This window comes from Rhincodon typus, chromosome 30, assembly GCF_021869965.1.
Source record: "Rhincodon typus isolate 14 chromosome 30, sRhiTyp1.1, whole genome shotgun sequence".
NCBI classification, from domain to species: domain Eukaryota; kingdom Metazoa; phylum Chordata; class Chondrichthyes; order Orectolobiformes; family Rhincodontidae; genus Rhincodon; species Rhincodon typus.
Window position 1 is genome coordinate 35,968,892 of NC_063361.1, and position 20,664 is coordinate 35,989,555.

At 41.5% G+C, this 20,664-nt stretch overlaps 1 protein-coding gene across 6 annotated transcripts in view; it reads right to left on the bottom strand.

Moving 5' to 3' along the window:
- Positions 1 to 2,527: 2,527 nt before the first annotated feature.
- odad4 (outer dynein arm docking complex subunit 4) overlaps positions 2,528 to 20,664 on the bottom strand; it is a 106,064-nt gene continuing 87,927 nt past the window's right edge. For 4 of the 6 annotated variants that reach the window (XM_048614573.1, XM_048614572.1, XM_048614571.1 and 1 more), the window contains 2 exons: positions 11,519 to 11,581; positions 2,528 to 3,982 (listed from right to left, as the gene is read on the bottom strand). In XM_048614573.1, coding sequence (XP_048470530.1) covers positions 3,726 to 3,982; positions 11,519 to 11,581 — 320 coding nt within the window. In that variant the 3' untranslated portion in view covers positions 2,528 to 3,725. Of the gene's footprint in view, positions 3,983 to 11,518; positions 11,582 to 16,767; positions 16,831 to 19,610; positions 19,674 to 20,403; positions 20,470 to 20,664 lie in introns of all 6 variants that reach the window. The other 2 variants (XM_048614576.1, XM_048614575.1) reach the window with 2 other exon arrangements.

Consider the following 20,664-nt stretch of genomic DNA (forward strand, 5'->3'; position numbering starts at 1 on the left):
TGCTGACTGTTAACTGCACTCTGAAATGACTTAGCCAGCCAATCAGTTGAAGGGCAATTAGGGACAACAAATTCTGGCCATACCAGCAACACTTACATCTGTAAAAATGTTTGTAAAAGTATAAGCAACCTTTCTATTCCGTTCTCCCTCATGATTTTTTCAGTTTTCCCCCAAATGGTACTGTAACTACATTGACCTCATTGATATCATTGTGTGGTGGATTTGGGGTTGTCTGCACATTCTGTGTCGTCTCAATGACTGACACAGTGAAACTTCCGGTTTATCTCTGCTGCACCTGATGACATGGCTACCACAAATGTATTCTTCATGTCTCATTGTGGTGGCATAATAAGACCATAAGGTGTACGAGCAGAAGTGGGCTATTCAGCCCGTTGAATGTGCTGTGTCATTCAAAGAGATCATGTCTGATGCAATAATCCTCTTCTCCACGAACCTTGATTCCATGACTAAAAATCTCTGTTTCAGCTTTTAATATACTTAACCCCAGCTTCTACAGCCTTTTGCAGTAGATAATTCCACAGATTCACTGTGAAATTTCTTCATATCTCTGACCTAACTAGGTGATCCCTTACTCTGAAATTATGCACTGTGGTGGTAGACTCTCCCACGAGGGGAAACAACCCCAGCATCTACCCTGTCAAACCTCTTAACCTTCCTGCATGTATCAATAAGATTGCCTCTCACTTTTCTAAACTCCAGTGAATACAGATTCAACCTACTCAGGGTCTCATAAGAAAATCCCTCCATACCTGGGACCAACCTAGTGGACCTTCCCTGATCAGCCTCCAATGCAACTATAGATTTCCTTAGAATGAAAACCTATCACAGTATTCTAGGTATGGTCTACCTAGTACCCTGTATAGTTTTAGCCACACTTCCCTATTTTTATACTTGATTCTGTTTGAAATAGAGGCTAACAGTCGAATTGCCTTCCCTATTATCTGCTGAACCTACATGCTACTTTTTTGTGTTTTATGCATGAGGACTGCCAATCCCTCTGTGCTGCAGCTTTGTGTAGTCTTCCTCCATTTAATTAATATCTCTCCTTCCTGCCAACATGCACGACTTCACATTTTTCTACATTATATTCTATCTGCCAAGTTTTTGTCCACTGTCTGTACACTTTTTGTGTCATCTGAAAGTTGACTATGGGACTTCCCTCATTCAAATCAGTAATAAATAATTGCAGCCCCAGCACTGATCCCTATGGCACTCCACTGCCCCCCATTTATTCCAGCTCTGTCTTGTGTTACTGAAAACAATAATGCTGGAGATCACAGCATGTCATGCACTGGAGAGAGAGTATGTCATGCACTGGAGAGAGAGCAAGCTAATGTTTCAAATCTAGAAGACTATTCACTAGAGCTGAAGTCTTCTATTAGTTAGCTAATCCTCTATCCATGCTACTTTACCATCCCAAACACCATGGGTTCTTATTAAGCATCCTCGTGTATGGTACCTTTTGGACGTTGTAGTTAAGATAATCAATTTGCTGAGACCTCCTTGGAGTCACACTGCAATCCTACACTGGTGACACACTCACATGAGGCACAATGGTACTGACTCGAATATGCACCAGCAATTTGGGCTAGCAAAGAAGCTTGGCTGGTTATTTTCACACATTCTGGAAGTGAGATCCATATTACGTCCCTATCCACCGTAGGAGCTTGCAAGGAGTCATCCAGTGTCGGCACCACTGAAAGCATACTGTCCCAGTGCATAATGCCCTGGTATGGCAACTGCTCTGCCCAAGACCATAAGAAACTACAGAAGGTGGTGTGCACAGCCCAGACCATCAGGGAAGCCAACCTTCCATCCATGGACTCTATTTACACGGCTCGCTGCTGTGGAAAGGCTGCCAACATCATCAAAGACCCATCGCACCCTGATAATGATCTCCTACAACCTCTTCTGTTAGGCAGAAGATACAGAATCCTGAACACATGCACCAGCACGTTCAGGAACAGCTTCTTCCTGGCTCTTACCAGACTGTTGAATGGACTGTAGCCTCAATTAATGTAACCTGCAATGTAACCTGTATGTCTCTTAAGTCTTTTTGATCTGTACATCCGTTGTTTGCTGTGATCTGCCTGTACTGCTCGTAAACAAAGCTTTTCACTGTATTTCGGTACACATGACAATAAAATCAAAATCACTGTTAGAAATTACTGTCCCATCTGAGGTCTTACTTACACAGCTCATATAAGAGATTTAGGCCAAAACTTGTGCTGAATATGTCCTACTGTTGCATTGCGTTATTTATGTTTGTTGGAAACCATCCTGTGATGTTTAAAATAATGTTGAAATTTTTAAAAATAATGTTGATTGTCTTCCATTAATTTTACGCCAATGAGAGATCAGGACATTGATTTTATATAAAGCCAGAATTCTCACATTGTCTGCCGGTTTTGTGGCTTTGTTGTAATGTTTAAATGTAAAATTTTCTTTAGAAATATATGATACAAGTATGTACATGTGCAGATACAGCACAAGTTTACACGTTTATTTCACACCATATGGTGCTATCACACCATAATATGTACTAACACAGACACACACACACAAACTGTATAACACTAGTAGAGACAAACCTCACATTCCAATAAACCACAAACTACATATCACATGTGTACAAACACACTGCATACAAACAGAAAAATGCCAAAATTTAAAACAAATTGCTTTTACTATCAATGTTTTTTTATGCCTCCTCAATTGGTGCACACAAGATTTGAGGAAGGAGTTGAATTTTCAGTGATGCATACTGAAGACTGAGAAAGTCTGTTAAGAAGGTAAAATCATTGCATCTTATTTGTTGTGACTCAATGACTGAAGAAAATTGATAATTCTGCATTTGTTACCCACAGCTTTACCCCTAATAGATGATTAGAATCTTTTAGAAGTGAATGGATTGCTGGACTTAACCATGCATTATAATAGACGAAACATTCAGTGTTTATTTCATTCGGAGGTTCCACCTGTTAAATGTGGCCAGTGTTTTCTACTTTTATATTGGATTTCCAACATCTGCAATATTTTGTGATTGCTGGGGACCTTTTGTACCTGTTTATTTTTCTTTTACTGAATGCATTTTCAGATCTCTTTGCTCTTCTAAAGTTCCAATTTTCTCACCTTGAATCCTTTTAGGGATAACTACTCACTTATCAACATAATTACCTCTTGTTATTTTTCTCAGTTTATCAAGATATGCACCTATAGATGTTCCACTTGGTACCCCAGGTAACAGCTGGTGGAGAAGATCAGCCATCTGTGGTAGAACCTATCTGTTGTTCATTTCCATTGATTTGAACCCAGGGTATTAATGGGTTAAAGTATTAAATTCCAGGTAAGTGGATGGTGTTAAGACCCATGAAATCATTGATTAGCATGACAGGTTTGTGGGACTGAATAGTTTCCTCCTATTCCTATGATCCCAGCCTTGAGAGTTTCCAAAGAGAGGAATCAACTGGTACAGAAAACAGTTGAGCTGTAACTCAAGTCTACAAGGAATGGCATTAAAAACAATAAACAGAGTTATTTATAATCTGTATTTATAAAAATGTCCTCATGTTTACAAGGGCTGGGCTTAAAAATTAAAGGTAATACCATTTATTATTAAAAACAAAGTTAGTTACACTGAGATATACTTCCAGACATTCTTCAGACCATCTTTGTTGATGTAATAGAGCTATTCCTGACAACTTTCACTCATTCTTTGGTGCCGCATCCTCCTCTGCTGTCTCTCCTTTATCTGTCTCTTCTTCCATTGCTTCTCTTTTTTCACTTTCAGCATCATCCCCTGTCTCTTCTTTTTCTGTCACTTCTTCTGCTGACACTTCTTTCTCTGCTTCAACCTCTTCTGCTGTCTCTTTTTCTGTTTCGCCATCCTCTGCTGTTTCTCCTTGCTCTAATTCAGCTTCTCCAGTGGTGTTTTCCGTGTCACCACTTTGTGTCTTTGTCTCTGTGGAGAGAAGTTGAAACATAAAAGTTGCAATATGATAATTTTAGGAAAAGGAAGGGGTTCATTTTTTATTTGCCCTTTCCATGATACCTATGATCCAGTGGTTTTCCAAAGGTACTTATTCCTAGCCAGTATACCAATTGCTATTCCTTTGAACAAATACTCTTTCTTCATCCTCACTCCCATGTTCACACTTATCAACATTGAACTGTATCCACCACCTACTTGCTGTCATCTTAAAAAAAGCCACCTGCATGCACAAAGATACCTATTTTTACCATTTGTGGAAAAGCTCATATTCATTAATCAAACAATAAGGACTGAAAGGTTTTTTTGGAGGGCATATCAAGCATGGGATATGTAAACTTTATATTTTGCCACAATATGCTATTAAAATGTGGATGAAATAAAATGGTTTCAATGTAGTAGCATTTACACAGAAATAAACCATTTGTGTGATGTAGATGTTGCAATCTTATCATGCTTAATAAGGTTCATATTGATGAAAGTGAAGGTCCATTGTATTGAAAGTTTCAAACATATAGTTGCTGAATTGTATTGGATGGGCAGGGCCAGCTCACAATGCTTTATGAACTGCTGCTCACCATGAAGGTTCCTGCCATTATCCTTTATAAGGAGAAACTGCAGGGTCTGCTTGGTCTAGTGTGGGAGAGGAAAACCACTCCTACTCTCACTAGAAGAGTTTCTTGTAATTGAGAAGATATGGTTTGTTGCACGTTAGTAACTAGTTGTAGGTTACATTCATATTATAGATATTGTTACAGAAACTGTAAGAAGGACCAATGTTGGGTCTTATTCCATTAAGATCCTAAAATGTACTTCTCATAAGTTCATGTGACATGGTTAGGGTGCTAATGGTATTCCTCAGTATTAACTCTTTTGGCTCAAATACAACATCTCCCCCACTCAAGCTTTTCTCCCCATTATTAGTGTAAGATATTTGTGTAAAAAAGGAAGTTGCCCTGTTGACCAAAGCAGTTATTGATGAAGAGATCCAGCACTGCCTCCAGTGTGCTAGCACAGCCTTCGACTGCCTGACGAAAAGGGTGTTCGAGGACAATAACATCATGGTATACGGAGCTGTGGTGGTTCCCACCCTCCTATATGGCTCTGAGACATGGACTGTCTACAGCAGACACCTCAAGGTGCTGGAGCAGTACCATCAATGCTGCCTGCGCAAGATCCTGCGAATCTGCTGGGAAGAAAGATTCACCAGCACCAGCGTCCTCAATCAGGCCAACATTCCCAGCATTGAGGCATTGACCCCCCCTTGATTGGATGTGATGGGCTGGGCTGAGACTCCCCAAGCAGGTGCTCTGCTGCCAGCTTCAAAATGGCAGGCAAGCCCCAGGCAGACAGAGGAAGCGCTTCAGCGGTACTGCCAAGGCCTCACTGGCAAAGTGCAGCATTCCCACTGACACCTGGGAATCACGGACCCAAGATCATCCAAAGCGGAGGAGCAGCATCCGGGAAGGTATCGAGCTCCTTGAGACTTGCTGTCGGGAAAGAGCAGAAGCCAGGCAAAAACAGCAAAAGGAGTGCGCTGCCACACTAACACCCCACCCACCCCTTCCCTCAACCACCTTCTGCCCCAAGTGTAACAGAGCCTGCAGTAGCCACATCAGTCTGTACGGCCACCAATGGAACCACCCTGAGAGTGGGAGAGAGTCATCCTCGTCTACAAGGGACCACCGATGATAATGATAATTGCATTTACTACCACCCATCTTCCCTCTGGTACCTGAGTTTACAAATTCCAGCAGTCTGCAGGTTTCGGTATTCTCCTGGAACACATTTTCTCTGTTGTTGGGAAATTAGTAGTTTGTGACTAGAAGGCCTTTGTCTACAATTGTCTCCCTAACAGTTTGTGGTCTGTAACTCCCTTTAAACCAGAGAACCTTTAATCTCTTGGATTTCCTTGACAGAGGGTGCCTACTCTGCTGAAACAGATTATTTCTCCTTTGCACCACCCAGAATCGTTGGATATTGGCCATTCCTTCTCAGTGGTGGCATCGATGGAGTTATACACACCACATCTTCAATCTGTGTCGGCAGCATTTTATTCTCAATCTCCCTGTATCATTTGTGCTGAGGCAGGTAAACGTTTTACATGTTGATTCATTTAATTTAGATTCTGTTACTTACTCTCAGTGATTGAATTGTCTGTGAAACCAACATGTTAATTTCCTCAATTGTTATTTGAGGATTGCATCTGACTTTGATCTCTGTCAATGTGACTGAGGATTTCCTGGGAAGATAAGAAAGTCAAATATTCTGCTTGAACCTGTCTCTAGCAAGTAACCTCAGCATCTAAAGTCAGATTTGAATCTGCCACGGCTATTCATTCACGAGGCTGTGTTGCACTCCGAGTTAGATCAGTTATAGATTTGTCAATAGGCTCAGCTGGAGTGTTACATTAATATGATAGACATTGTGGCAGAGATGTTGAGGAGGACTAGATGTTAGGTTTTGCTCCTTTGGGATTCTGAGCTATTCTGTTCACAATTCCATATGACATGATTGTGGTGGTTGGGGCATATAGTATTCCTCACTGTTAACCCTTTCAGAATCTTTCAAATAGATTGCCCTGACTAATTATTACTTGTCCCACAATATCTAACAACAGCAAAAAACTAGTGTTACATTGCCCAACAGTGCAGCACAGAATAGTAACCAGAGGTTAAGGCCCATTTGCAGGGATGTGCAATTCCTTCCCTATGTGACAGAAGCACTTAGTTGCAGACCTTCTTGGTTATGATAGGCCACTTGTTAAATAATTTGAATTTATTAACAGAAGAGCAAAGCTCAGGAGCAGTCTTCCTGGCGTGGAAACAATTTTCTCTCCGATTGTAAAAGATGCATGTCTTTTACCTTAAAGCATCGGCCGAATTAAACCTTTCCCCTGGTATTCTGCCATTTCTCATTCCCAGTTGCACCCTTAAAAAAATCCATTTCATTTCCAAGCACCAACAAATTCAGGACCATTTAATCTGAAATGTCAGCACCTGTTGTGCTGTATGGGGAGAAAGATTTTTAAGATTTATTGCAGAATTGTAATTTATAGATCCCAACTGACCATCATGGATTCAAATTTCCTCTTCCGCTACATGCATGGGGTCTGAAAAGACAGGTGAATTCTGGCCTGCCTGCATCACCAACTAAACCTTAGCACAGTTCACCTCTTCTCCTGCATGCTTGTAAGTGAAATATTGCAAAGTTTTGTGAGGACATTTGTAAGACTGCCCTTTAGTGTTTGTCATTTTTTAAAGAAATGTATACAATGCTGTATCTTTGGCAACTTAAAGCAATATTGCATGGGTATGACAAAAGGGACTACAGAAAATGTACCTAATTGGTTGTGAAATGTATTGGACCATCCAGAGGATGTAAAAATTGCCACATAAATGTAAGTTATTTCTATTTATTCAGGACCTCGATATTTGAGCAACATCCAAAAGCACTCACAATAAATAACATTTTATATTTAATGCTGTTTTGCTCATAAATGCATTTGCCACAGCACAGCAAGATCCTGCAAAGAGCTCTAAGGTGCATGACTGGTTAATTCGTGTCTGGTGGTGTTTGTTGAAGGAGGAAAGCTGGTCGGGATATGGAGAATCTCCCTCCTTTTACTTTGAATGGTGTGACAGGATCTTTAGCAAGCATTTGAGCAGGTAAACAGGGCCTAATTTTAATACCTTAATTGAAAAATGGAATGTCAAAGAATCTTTTCATTATAACAAACCATTCTCAGTAAAGGACTATTTTCTCATGTTACTTGCAGATTATCGATATGCCTTAAAGTACTGAATGAAGGAACTCCTGGGAATATTGTGGCCTGTATTTTGGAGTCAGCATTAAGTAGTCTTGAATGACGTGGCCAATAAGGATTTTGGTGGGTACTCTGACATTAATTTCTGATATTATCTTAGTGTAGGCAGTCCCCAGATTGTGGACAGGTTCCATTCTGGAGTCCACTTGCAAGTTGATTTGTATGCAAGTTTGGAACACAATGCAGGACAAAATAACGTAGCTGTTTCTAAGTACAGGAAATGTTTGTACGTCAGATCTTTATAATTTCGCCCCATGTGGGATTGTGAGCAAGAATGAGTAAATACGCAAGTGCGGGGCCCTGTAGAACTATATTACAATTAGTAAGAGATTTCCAGTGTCCCGCAACAGTAAAATGATCAGACTGAACAACCTATCAGATTGATGAATTCCCATGACAGCAAACAGTACTGATTATTATTCACTTACCGAAGGTAAAAGAAGGATTTTCATGTTTGCCTGGATGTGAATAGACACTAGAGCTGCTGAATTCTTTTACTCAGTAATAAAAGCAAATGTTGATTATTTTGTGAAATGTAAGCAAATAATACATTATGACCACTTTGGGCCATTTCATCCAATTAGATGAAATATAGAGTCATGTAAACAGACCCTTCGGTCCAACCCATCCGTGCCGACGAGACATCCCAATCTGACCTTGTCCTATTTTTCAGCATTTGGCCCATATCCCTTTAAACCCTTCCTATTCATATACCCATTTAGATGCTTTTTAGATGTTGTAATTGTGCCTGCCTCCACCACCTCCTTTGGGAGCTTGTCCCATACACACACCAACCTCTGCATGAAAAAGTTACCCTCAGGTCCCTTTTAAATCTTTCCCCTCTCACCTTAAACCTATTCTTTATAGTTTTGAACTCTCCTACCCTTGGGAAAAGACATTGCCTATTCACCTAACCATGCCCCTCACGATTACTCTTCACATGCAAGGCTGACAACACATCAGACTGCTGGATATCAAAGTCAAACTCAGAATCCTACATGAGAAGAATTTGAGAATTTTTCTCTGAAACATTTGGTTGTTGTAAAACGGCTATCTTACTGCATGTGAACACAAATATATTAAAGGAAAATGACTTGTATTTCTCCCGTGCCTTTCATAATCTCAAGATGTTCCAAAATGGGGTCGCTGTTGTAATTAAAAAAACAGCACCCAATTATGAGCATAGCAAGATTTCACAGAGACAGGAATGATAATGATTAATTAATCTGCTTTAGTGAATTTGGTGGGGTTGCGTTTTTGTGGCACAGGCAGTAGCATTCATGCTTCTGAATCCTCCAGATTTGAATCACTGTCCAGGGCATGCTGCCAAAGGAAGAATCCAACTATTGGCACAGACATGCTGGCACACACTGAGGCTGGATAAATGGGGAGGTTCAATGACAGAAAGGACATCTGTCTATAAAACCACCCACTAAATCTAAACAGGCTGGATGTGGGTGGAGATCAAGCAGGCCAATCAGTCAGCATTGTGGTGACCCTATGTAGCAATTAAAAAGCTAAGAGAGAGAGAATGATATTGGTTGTGGGATAAATGTTGAGTTAGGACACCAAGGGAAAATTCCCCTCCTGTTTTCTAATCATGCTTTTGCTTTCACCTGAGAAAAAAGACAGGATCTCTTTGTAACACTGCATTTGAAAAACAGTACTTCTGACAGTGCAGTATTCCCTTTGGACTGCGCTGAAAGTGTCAGGCTAAATTTTGATTTAGATTTAAATTTTCATTAAGTCTCCTGGCCATCGTGGAGTTATTTCAGTTGAATGGAGTGTTTGATGTGGCTGAATGCTTCACACCAATGCAATGAATACTTTAGAGAAAGAATTGTTCCCTAAAATCACAGCCACATTGAAATCTGAGCAGGTGGCCCCACTTTCCATCTTAAAGCCCTCAGGTGCCCATTGGTCCAACTTGTCCTCCATTACTGGAAACTGCTGAGACATAACAACAAAGGAAACAGAATCAGGAGAAGGTCTTTTCATACCTTCAACACTGTCCCACCATTCAACAAGATCATGGGTGATCTACCCAGGTCTAAACTCTTCATTCTCATGGTCTTGATAGTTCAAAAATACTTCCACCTCCTCTTTAAATACTTTCAGTGATCTAGCCTCCACAACTCTACACTACACCATACTTAATTCTGGGGCAGAGAATTCCAGACATTCACTACCCTGCAGCAGAAGAAACTCCTTTTCATCTTACTTCTAAGTGAGTGTCCCCATATTTTGTAAAGATGTCCCCTTCTGTGAAGTTCCTCTAGTTGTGGAAGTATCTTCTCAACATCTGCCCTGTCAAGCCCCCTCAGAACCTAGTGTGATTCTACTCTCGATCATTAGAAAAGTGTCATGGTTTGGGAGTTATCTATATGCCCCCAAAGAGTTGTCTCACTGCAGGACAAAGTATGTATCTGGAAATAATGCAGGCATATAAGAAGGACATTAAAATCACCCATGTCACAACAGGGATTGTTTCTTAAAGCAGTACTTTACCAAACCTACCCAGGAATAGGCTGTCATAATGTGCCATCAACAGCACTGTCAAGCAGCAACTGCTCAGCAATAACCAGCTTACTGGTGCCCAGTTTGGGTTCCACCAGGGCCACTCAGCAATATCACTCTGTAAATATAGGACCAAAACTGTACAATGCTACAGGAGTGTTCTCACCAACACAGTTATAACAAAACGTTCCTATTTTTAAACTCCAACTTCTGAGCAAGAAAGGCCAAAACAGCCTATTTCTAAGTAGGTTCTGCAGTATACTGCTGTAAGAAACAATCCCTGACTCACTCTACAAATGCCTATAGGATTTGTCCAGTCAACCTGCAGATTAAAAACACCCATGACAATTTTAATGCCCTTCTTACATACCTCCATTATTTCCAGATAGATGCTTTATACAACAGTGAGGCTACTCTTTGGGGACATATAGATGACTCCCACCTGTGACTTCTTTCTCTTGCAATTCCTCATTTCCACACAAATTAATCACATCACCATCTATTGCATCTATATCAGTACTCACTACTACATTGCTATCTGCCTTTTTTAACAAAACTATCTCATCTCCTTTTCCTTTTTGCCTGTTCTTCTGGAATATCAAAACCCTTGAGTATTGAGTTCCCAGTTCTGCAACTACATCTCTGTAATAGCTATCAACTCATATACATTTATTTCTATTCATACATCATCTCATTTATATTATTACGTTATTATTTAACTGGGAGAGCTCTCAAGCATCTCCAGACAGATTATGGTCAAGAATTGCATTCACCATCCACCTTGATGGAGTGAGCAATAGAGCAGGGCCCTGGAGATGGGATCTGGGGTCAGGGAGACGGGAGTTAGAGCCTGGGTTGGGGAGACGGGAGAAAGGGACAGGTGGCTAATGCAGGAAGGTAGGAGTTGTAAAGATGAGGCAAGTTGTTTTCAGAACAATACCTGTGCCTGTTTGCAAAATGAACAAAATATTAAAGATTTGCTCAGTCTTCATATTTTCAGTCAGTCACAATTAAGAAAGGTGAGGAATTCTGGAAGCGAGGCAACAGCAGCAATTTTAATCAGGATTCGAGGACCGAGAACGTTAGTACGAGGAAGGTTAGTTGTGAGCTGCTACAACTGGTCACTGTGCTCTGGTTACTGGTTACTGGCTACACTGGCAACCTACCCTCAGACATGACTTCTTCACTGTCAAAGTTTTCAGGCAATTGTTCCTCAGCCTGGTTGGCATCTATTACAGAAAAATACATGGTTATGTAAATAATGGTAAACAGGTAATATCTAATCATTTCTGGTGGAAAAAAAAATCTTTCATCTGATGTGTTTATCCAATGTTCAAAAACAACAAATTACTTTGAAATGTAGTGATTGTTTTGGTTATTTGTTGCACCAGTTTAGGCACAGCGAGATCTCACAAACAGAAGCAGATGGAAGAGCTTTTTATTGGCGATGATTAACAGTGAAATCTCAGTTCTGATACTGATACAAACTGAGTCGCTGTGCAGTTTTGACGGAACATTGATGACAACTATTGTTGCTAAAAGCTACCTAGTTATGTCCAATCTCCAATAAAGAACACAGCACAAGAATTGCAAATGGGTTCCAAAGTTTTGAAAGTAGTTCTTTGGATGCAAAACCTTAACCCTGTTTCTCTTTCCACAGATGTTGCCAGATTTGATGAGTTTCTCTAGTACTTTCTGCTGTTTATTTCCGATCTTCAGCATCTGTAGTGCTTTGTTTGTAATTGAAACTCAGCTGAGTGATGACTCACTTGGGGAAATGCACTGATACTTGAACCCCACTGCTCCTGGGGTGGTCACTAAAGTTAAAGATTTAATCAAATTACTCAAAATTTTCCTATCCAATAGATGGCTTAGCAGAAAGCACTGAACAGGTTTTTTGTACTTTACAAGAAAATGTTATTTATTGCAAAGAAATCAATTCTAATCATTGGCAAACAAAACTGAATTACCAATATAATTCCACTAGTTGAAACTCTAATCCCCCCCTTAAATCCCACCCCCACACACCTAAAAACAGACAGAGACAAACAAACATGGATGTTATTGGAGAAACACAGATCAATAGCACCAGGCTACAGGATTCAACAAAGCATCCCGTTTGCTTTCCAAGTCCTTCAAATTTATGACCTTCTTAAACTTTCCAAATTCTTTTAGTTCTTTACTGCAAGCAGGGCAACTGGCTCATTAATTGTTCAGTATTTCAATCACTTTATACCAGTTTATGGCAACAGTTGGGATAGAATATCTTCCAGATTTTGGTTACCTCACTGCACAGAGAGAGAGAGACATCCTTCCTCTGTTGCCATATCGAGGCTTCTTCTTTGTAATGTTCACACCTGCCCAGAAGCCAATCAGAGAGGAGTTGTCATGCTGATGACACCTGGTCTCCACAACTAGTCCTTGGTCCTGATTGGTGGGTGCAATCAGCAGTCTGTCTCTGGGTGAAGAGAGATAGTAGGAACTGCAGATGCTGGAGAATCTGAGATAACAAGGTGTAGAGCTGGATGAACACAGTAGGCCAAGCAGCATCAGAGGAGCAGGAAAGGCTGACGTTTCGGGCCTAAACCCTTCATCAGAAATGGCGGAGGGGAAGGGGGTTCTGAAATAAATAGGGAGAGAGGGGGAGGCGGATAGAAGATGGATAGAGGAGAAGAATGGTGGAGAGGAAACAGACAGGTCGAAGAGGCGGGGATGGAGCCAGTAAAGGTGAGTGTAGGTGGGGAGGTAGGGAGGAGATAGGTCAGTCCAGGGAGGACAGACAGGTCAAGGGGGCGGGATGAGGCTAGTAGGTAGGAGATGGGTGTGCAGCTTGAGGTGGGAGGAGGGGATAGGTGGGAGGAAGAACAGGTTAGGGAGCCAGGGACGAGCTGGGCTGGTTTTGGGATGCGGTTGGGGGAGGAGAGATTTTGAAGCTTGTGAAATCCACATTGATACCATTGGGCTGCAGGGTTCCCAAGCGGAATATGAGTTGCTGTTCCTGCAACCTTCGGGTGGCATCGTTGTGGCACTGCAGGAGGCCCAGGATGGACATGTCGTCTGAGGAATGGGAGGGGGAGTTGAAATGGTATTTCACAAGCTTCAAAATATCCCCTCCCCCTACCGCATCCCAAAACCAGTCCAGCTCGTCCCTGCCTCCCTAACCTGTTCTTCCTCCCACCTGTCCCCTCCTCCCACCTCAAGCCGCACCCCCATCTCCTACCTACTAACCTCATCCCGCCCCCTTGACCTGTCCGTCCTCACTGGACTGACCTATCCCCTCCCTAACTCCCCACCTACACTCACCTTTACTGGCTCCATCCCCGCCTCTTCGACCTGTCTGTTTCCTCTCCACCTATCTTCTCCTCTATCCATCTTCTATCCGCCTCCCCCTCCCTATTTATTTCAGAACCCCCATCCCCTCCCCCATTTCTGATGAAGGGTCTAGGCCGGAAACATCAGCCTTTCTGCTCCTATGATGCTGCTTGGCCTGCTGTGTTCATCCAGCTCTGCACCTTGTTGTCTCTGGGTGAAACTTGCTTTGTACACAACCAGGGTGAGATGGCATCTTAGACATCTACCCCCGCTGCTTGAACAAAGCAACAGTATAAACACAACTCACATTGAGTTTCAGTAACTTGCTTCTAAAAGTGCAGCAACTCCTTCTACAGTCCTTGGGTTAAAAATGTCCTTTACCCATTTTAATTCACAATCTAAAGAAAAATAAGATGTGGGCTTTACAGCTGATTTAATCACTTTTAGATACAGTTTTAACTTCTGGTTTCAGTTGCTGGTTTAACACCAAGAAAAGCACAGTCCCAGGCCTTAGCAGCTACAAGGCCATTTCTCAGAACTCATCGTCTTCAGAAAGAAAGAATCTCAGACTTCAGCAGTTAAACTGGACTAATTTCCAAGAACAAAAATATTGTTGCACCTTTGACTGAAATCTGAACTCCCAAGAAAGGAATTGCTATAAGATAGGCCAATTGACAAACTCCCAATTTGGACATTGACCTACTGGACTCCAAGTCATGTAAACTAATACCAATATCTTTAATTTTTAAGAAATTCAGAATTTTTAATTTCTTTCTGTAGAAAATAGGTGCACGAGTAGGCCATTCAAGCCTGCACCACCATTCAATATGATAATAGCTGATTATCCAATTCAATACCCCGTTCCCGCTTTCTCCTCATAGCCTTCAATTCCTTTAGCCCTATGAACTATATCTAACTCCGTCTTGAAAATATTCAATGTTTCTGTCTCAACAACTTTTTCCAGCGGATTCCACAGGCTCTCCACTCTGTGGGTGAAGAAATTTCTCCTCAGCTCAGCCCTAAATAACCTGTTCCATATCCTTAGAGTGTGGCTTCTGATTCTCAACTCACCAGTTATCAGGAACATTCTTCCTGCATTTACCAGTTGGTGTTGGCTTCTTTTTTACTTTCCACCATGTGCAAGTTAAGTAGGGAAGCAATTCCCCAAATGTATGTTAATAAACCCTATCTTTGTTTTCATTTTGCTGTAAATTTACTTGTAAGACTGAAACACAAAAGGCCAGAGTTTATGGAACTTGGCTGAAGTCAATAGAGTATGGGATTTTTAAAAAAATTACATTAAACAATACACTGCTGTTTTGGACTTAAGAGAGTAAAAGCAATCTAATTTAAATTTGCCTGATTCCCCCTTTAACCATTACAGTAGGTATTAGTACAAAAGAGTGAAACTGGCCATATTGCTAACTGAATCACCTAATGTATATTAACAGTGTGATTGGTGAAGTAGTGGGGCTGGATTATCAGTATACTCCTCTTGTCATTGTTGTAACGAATTGGACAAAGTCAGAAATCACACAACACCAGGTTATAGTCCAACAGGTTTATTTGAAAGTGATTTTGAATAAACCTGTTGGACTATAACCTGGTGTCGTGTGATTTCCGACTTTGTCCACCCCAGTCCAACACTGGCTCCTCCACATTGTAACAAATTGGGGAACAGGAGGAACACTGGGACAGTGTCCCCTCTATGTTCTTAACCGTGGAAGTGGGACTAAACTGACCCAGCCTTCAGTCCAATCAATGGATAAGGACTCTGTATATCTACACACAAATTAAATTGTGACTGTTGTTTTAGTTTAAGGAGTTTCTAATTGCGAATTTACAAACCAAACCTTATACCTTATTGACTGATATCTTCTTTACACCAAGTCCCGGTTCCTTAATGAGAACTTGAGTGTGAGGGTGCTGTTTGCACTGACACTGGCACACTGTTACATCTCTCTAAAACCGGTTTACAGTGAATGAAATGGTGATGGAAAGAACTATACAATTAATCCACTGCTACACCTTCCCCCAGCACTGGCTTCCCCCTCGTCATCCTGTAAATTTCTCCTCTTCAAGTACTTTTCCAACTCCATTTTGACATTATTAATTACTGCCCTTTCAAACAGGGAAGTCCAGATAATAATTTGCTGCATTGAAAATGTTGCTGGATTCCCTCTGGGTTTTGTGTCAATGACATTAAATCCTGTGGTTACGGACTGTCCTGTTGTGGAAACTGTTTCTCCCTTTATCCTCTGTCAAGTCTTTTTTTTAAAGTTTTGAACATCTCTATTTAATCTTTCCTGCAGTCGCTCTGCTTCAAAGAAAAAAAATCCCAGATTCCCTTAGTTTAACCTCAGTGCTGGCATCATTACTAGATGACTACTCTCCTTACTACTGTATTACTTTGCAATACTTCAGATAGCGTTTCACCAATGATTTTAAAGGTTTAGCGCAACCTCTCTGACTTTGCATCCTTTGCCCTTATTTATATCACCCATGTTTAATTTTTAAACAACCTTGTCAAATATTCACAGAATGTGTGCATCACTGACATGGCCAGAGTTATTTTTACCTCATGAATTGCCCTTGAGAATGTAGTGGTGAGCTGCCTTCATGAATCCAATGCTCAGTGACTTAGAAAAGCATTTCACGTTCCATTTCAGGAACCATTAAGGTTCGTTCACGTTGATATGTATCTGGAGTTGCAAGTAGGCTAGACCAGGTAAGGATGGCAGATTTCCTTCCCTAAACGACACTAATGAATGAGATGGGTCTTATGAGAATCTGGTACTTTCATGGTCCAGATTCATTTAATTGTCCATACTGAAATTCTCCAGCTGCTGAGCTGGGATTGGAACTCTTGTCCCTGAGTCATTAGTCCAGGCCTTGGGGTTACTGACCCGGTCACACAACCATGAGAGCAGATTACCTCCTGCCACCTTCCAAGCTTTGTGTACATGCATCTGGGAACAAAGCAAGAGCAACATTTTTAACCTGGAATTCAGTCCAGAGAGTAAAACTAGCCAGATGGAGGTCAGTGTGTGAGGCACTGTAACAGGTCACTTTGCACAAGTCACTGTTTATACTAACAACCTACCCTCAGACATGACTCCTTCACTCTCAACTGTTTCAGGCACTTCTTCCTCAACCTGTTTGTCATCTACTATACAAAAATGAAAGGTTATGTCAAATATAGCCAACAGATAAACTCTGATCATTTCTGGAGAAAAATGTCTGTCACATGATACATCTTATTCAATTCAGAACCTTATGATTCTCTAAGAGTGACATAGATAATGAATTGCTTTGAAATGCAGTGATTGTTGTTGGCTACTTGATAACCTGTTTACACACAAGAAGATCCCAGAAACAGAACTGGGTGAAAGAACTGTTGCTGGTGATGATGAACGGTGAAATCCTGGCTCTGACACTGCGATAAACTCTCTGCTCTTCGCTGAGTGGTGGCCCGGGGTCTCTAGCATGACCCAGAATCAGCTGATGGGGCGTGAGCTCAATGGCAGGGCAGTGGAGAGGGCAGCTCTGTGTTGGAGAGCCAGCCGGGATCTGGGGCTGCATTTCCTCACAGCGTCTCCCACTCTGGGTCTAAGAGAGGTTTACAATGAATGAAATAGTGATGGAAAGAGCTTTTAAATTTGTCCAATTTTGTTTATTCTTTCAGAGGATGTGGGCTTTGCTGACTGGGCCAGCTTTTATTGCCCATCCCTAGTTACCCCCCAGTAAGTGCTGCCGTTGAGAACCACTGCAGTCTATTTGGTACTCCCTTGATTTTTCCCTATTGTCCTATAAATTTCTTCTCTTTAAATAATTTTCCGTTGAACATTGTTATTTAGTACACACTCAGGCGGAGAATCCCATATAATAACAGCTTATTGCATTGAATTCCTTCATGTTCCCAGGACCGTAACTGCTCTGCCCAGGACCATAAGAAACTACAGAAGGTGGTGTGCACAGCCCAGACCATCACGGAAGCCAACCTTCCATCCATGGACTCTATTTACGCAGCTCGCTGCCACGGAAAGGCTACCAAATTCATCAAAGACCCATTGCATCCTGGTAATGATCTCCTACAACCTCTTCAGTCAGACAGAAGATTGAACAGATGCACCAGCAGGTTCAGGAACAGCTTCTTCCCGGCCTTTATTAGAATGATGAATGGACTGTCTAACTTCAAATAATGCTGATCTTGCTAATGTTGATCCTGCCTAGCGCACGCCCTGTACAATGTAACCTGTATGTCTCTGTCTAAGATTTTTTTTCACACTATGATCTATATGTCCTTGCTTACTATGATCTGCCTGTACTGCTCATAAACAAAGCTTTTCACTGTACTTAGGTACACGTAATAATAAATAAATCTAAATCTAAATCCCCCTGGATTTTTTGTCAATTATGTTAAATCCTGTAGTTACTGTCTTTCCTGGTGCTGGGAATAGTTTTGCCCTGTTTCCTCTGTCAAAAATTCTCTTAATGTTGAATACCTCTATTTAATCTTACCTGAACATTCTCTGCTGCAGGAATACAATCCCAAATTCTTTTTCACTTAACCTCAGCCTCGCCTCATTCTAGTAAATCTCCTCTCTGCTCTCTCTCCTTTCTACAGTGTGATACGCAGTATTCCAAGGAAGATTTAACATGTCATTTGAGAGGTTTAGTGTATTTTCCTTGTTTTTGTACTCCGTTACCAGCACAGTGGCTCAGTGGTTAGCACTGCTGCCTCACAGCACCAGGAACCCAGGCTCAGTTGCAGCCTTGGGCAACTGTCTGTATGAAGTCTGCATGTTCTCCCCGTGCTTATGTAGGTTTCTGCTGGGTGCTCTGGTTTCGTCCCACAGTCCAAAGATGTGCAGGTTAGGAGGATTGGCCATGCTAAATTGCCCATAGTGTCCAGTTAAGTTAGTTGTTGTAAGTTAGTTGTGTAAGTTAGCTGGATTAGCCATGGGAAATGTAGTGTTTCAGGAAAAGGGAGTGATGGGACTGGGTGGGATCCTCTTCAGAGGGTCAGTTTGGACTTGTTGGCCAAATAGCCTGTTTCTACACTGTAGGGATTCTATGATGACTTTATCTGTTAAAACCAGATCTTGTTCATTTTTTAAAATAACTTTATCAGGTTTAATTTTATTTAGTTAGGAAATGTGGGCATCATTGGCAATGCTAGAGTAATTTTCAATAAAGTAATCATAGAATCTCTACAGTGTGGAAACAGGCCCTTCGGCCCAACAAGTCCACACCAACCCTCGGAGCATCCCACCCAGACCCATCCCCCTATACCCACCTAAGCTGCATATCCCTGAACACTATGGGTAATTTAGCATGGCCAATCCACCTAGCCTGCACATCTTTGGACTGTGGGAGGAAACCGGAGCACCCAGAGGAAACCCTCAGTAATTATCCCTGGGTAGTTGGTGCTGAGCTGTCTCCATGAATACCATGCTGAGTGGCTTGCTAGACCACTTCAGAACACAGTTAGGAGTCAGCCATATTGCTGTGGGTCTGGACTCACTTGTAGGCCAGGTTGGGTAAGGACAGCAGTTTCTTTCCCTAAAGGACATTAGTGAGGCAGATGGGTTTTTATGACAGCCTGGTAGGTTTTATGGCCTCCAATCTTGATATAAACTTTTTCCTCTCTAGATTCATTTAATTATCCGTATCAAAATTCTCCAGTTTCTGTACTGGGATTTGAACCCTTGTCTCTGGGTCATTAGTCTAGGGTTTGGCATTACAAACCCAGTTACACAACCACAATACTAATGTACACCATGCTACTATCAGACATCTGTGTACATAAATCTGCAGGCCAAGTGACTGCAGTGCTTTTAATCAGAATTCTAGGCAGAGAGTGAAACCAGCCAGAGAAAGGTCAGTCTGTGAGCTCCTACGATGGATCATTAACACAAGTTACTGGCTATACCGACAACCTACCCTCAGACACCAATCCTTCACTCTCAACATTTTCAGGCAATTGTTCCTCAGCCTCGTTGGCATCTATTGTAGAAAAATACATGCTTATGTAAAATTAAGTCAATGGGTAATCTGTAATCTTTCCAGTAAATCTACTTTCCTTCCTACAGACTGCTTTACATTATCCCAAACAAGGTTCACCCAGTGACTTGAAAGATTTAACACAGGCTCTTTGTTTTTGCACCCTGTGCTTTCATTTATAAAAGCAAGCATCCAGTTCACTTTTTAAGCAACACTTCCAACTTTAGTTTCATTGACTCACGGAATCACTGGCAACACAATCATTTCTTATTAATTGAGAATGTGATGCTGCGGTGATTACTCAAGAGATCAGGTAAAAGTCAACCACATTCTTGTGGATCTGCAGTTACATGTAGGCCAGACTGGGTAAGGATGGCAGATTTCCTTCCCTAAATGACATTCATGACGCAGATAGGTTTTATGACAGATTGTCATGGTCTCCATTATTGATACAAACATTTTACTCTACAATCATTTCATTAAGTGAAATGAATTCCCAGATAATGTGATAGGATCGGAACTCTTGTTTCTGGATAGCTTGTCTAAACCTTAGGTTTACTGTGGAAGTTGTACAACTATGATAGTATGTACCCTCTGCCACCTTCAAACATTTGTGTACATACATCTGCGGGCAAAATTCTTAATCAGGATTCAAGGACAAAGGTCATTGTGTGAGCTGTTATAAAGGTCACTATGCAATGGTTATTGGTTACTATCCATACTGACAACCTACCCTCAGACACGGCACCTCCTTCACCCTCATCAGCTTCAGGCACTTGTTCCTCAACCTGGCTGGCATCTATTACTGAAATATATGCAGCGATGTAAAGTTAAGTCAATTGGTGAGTTGAAATAATTTCTGCAGAATACTGTCCTTTATGATTCAGAGATAGTAGGAACTGCAGATGCTGGAGAATCTGAGATAACAAGGTGTAGAGCTGGATGAACACAGCAGGCCAAGCAGCATCAGAGGAGCAGGAAGGCTGACGTTTCG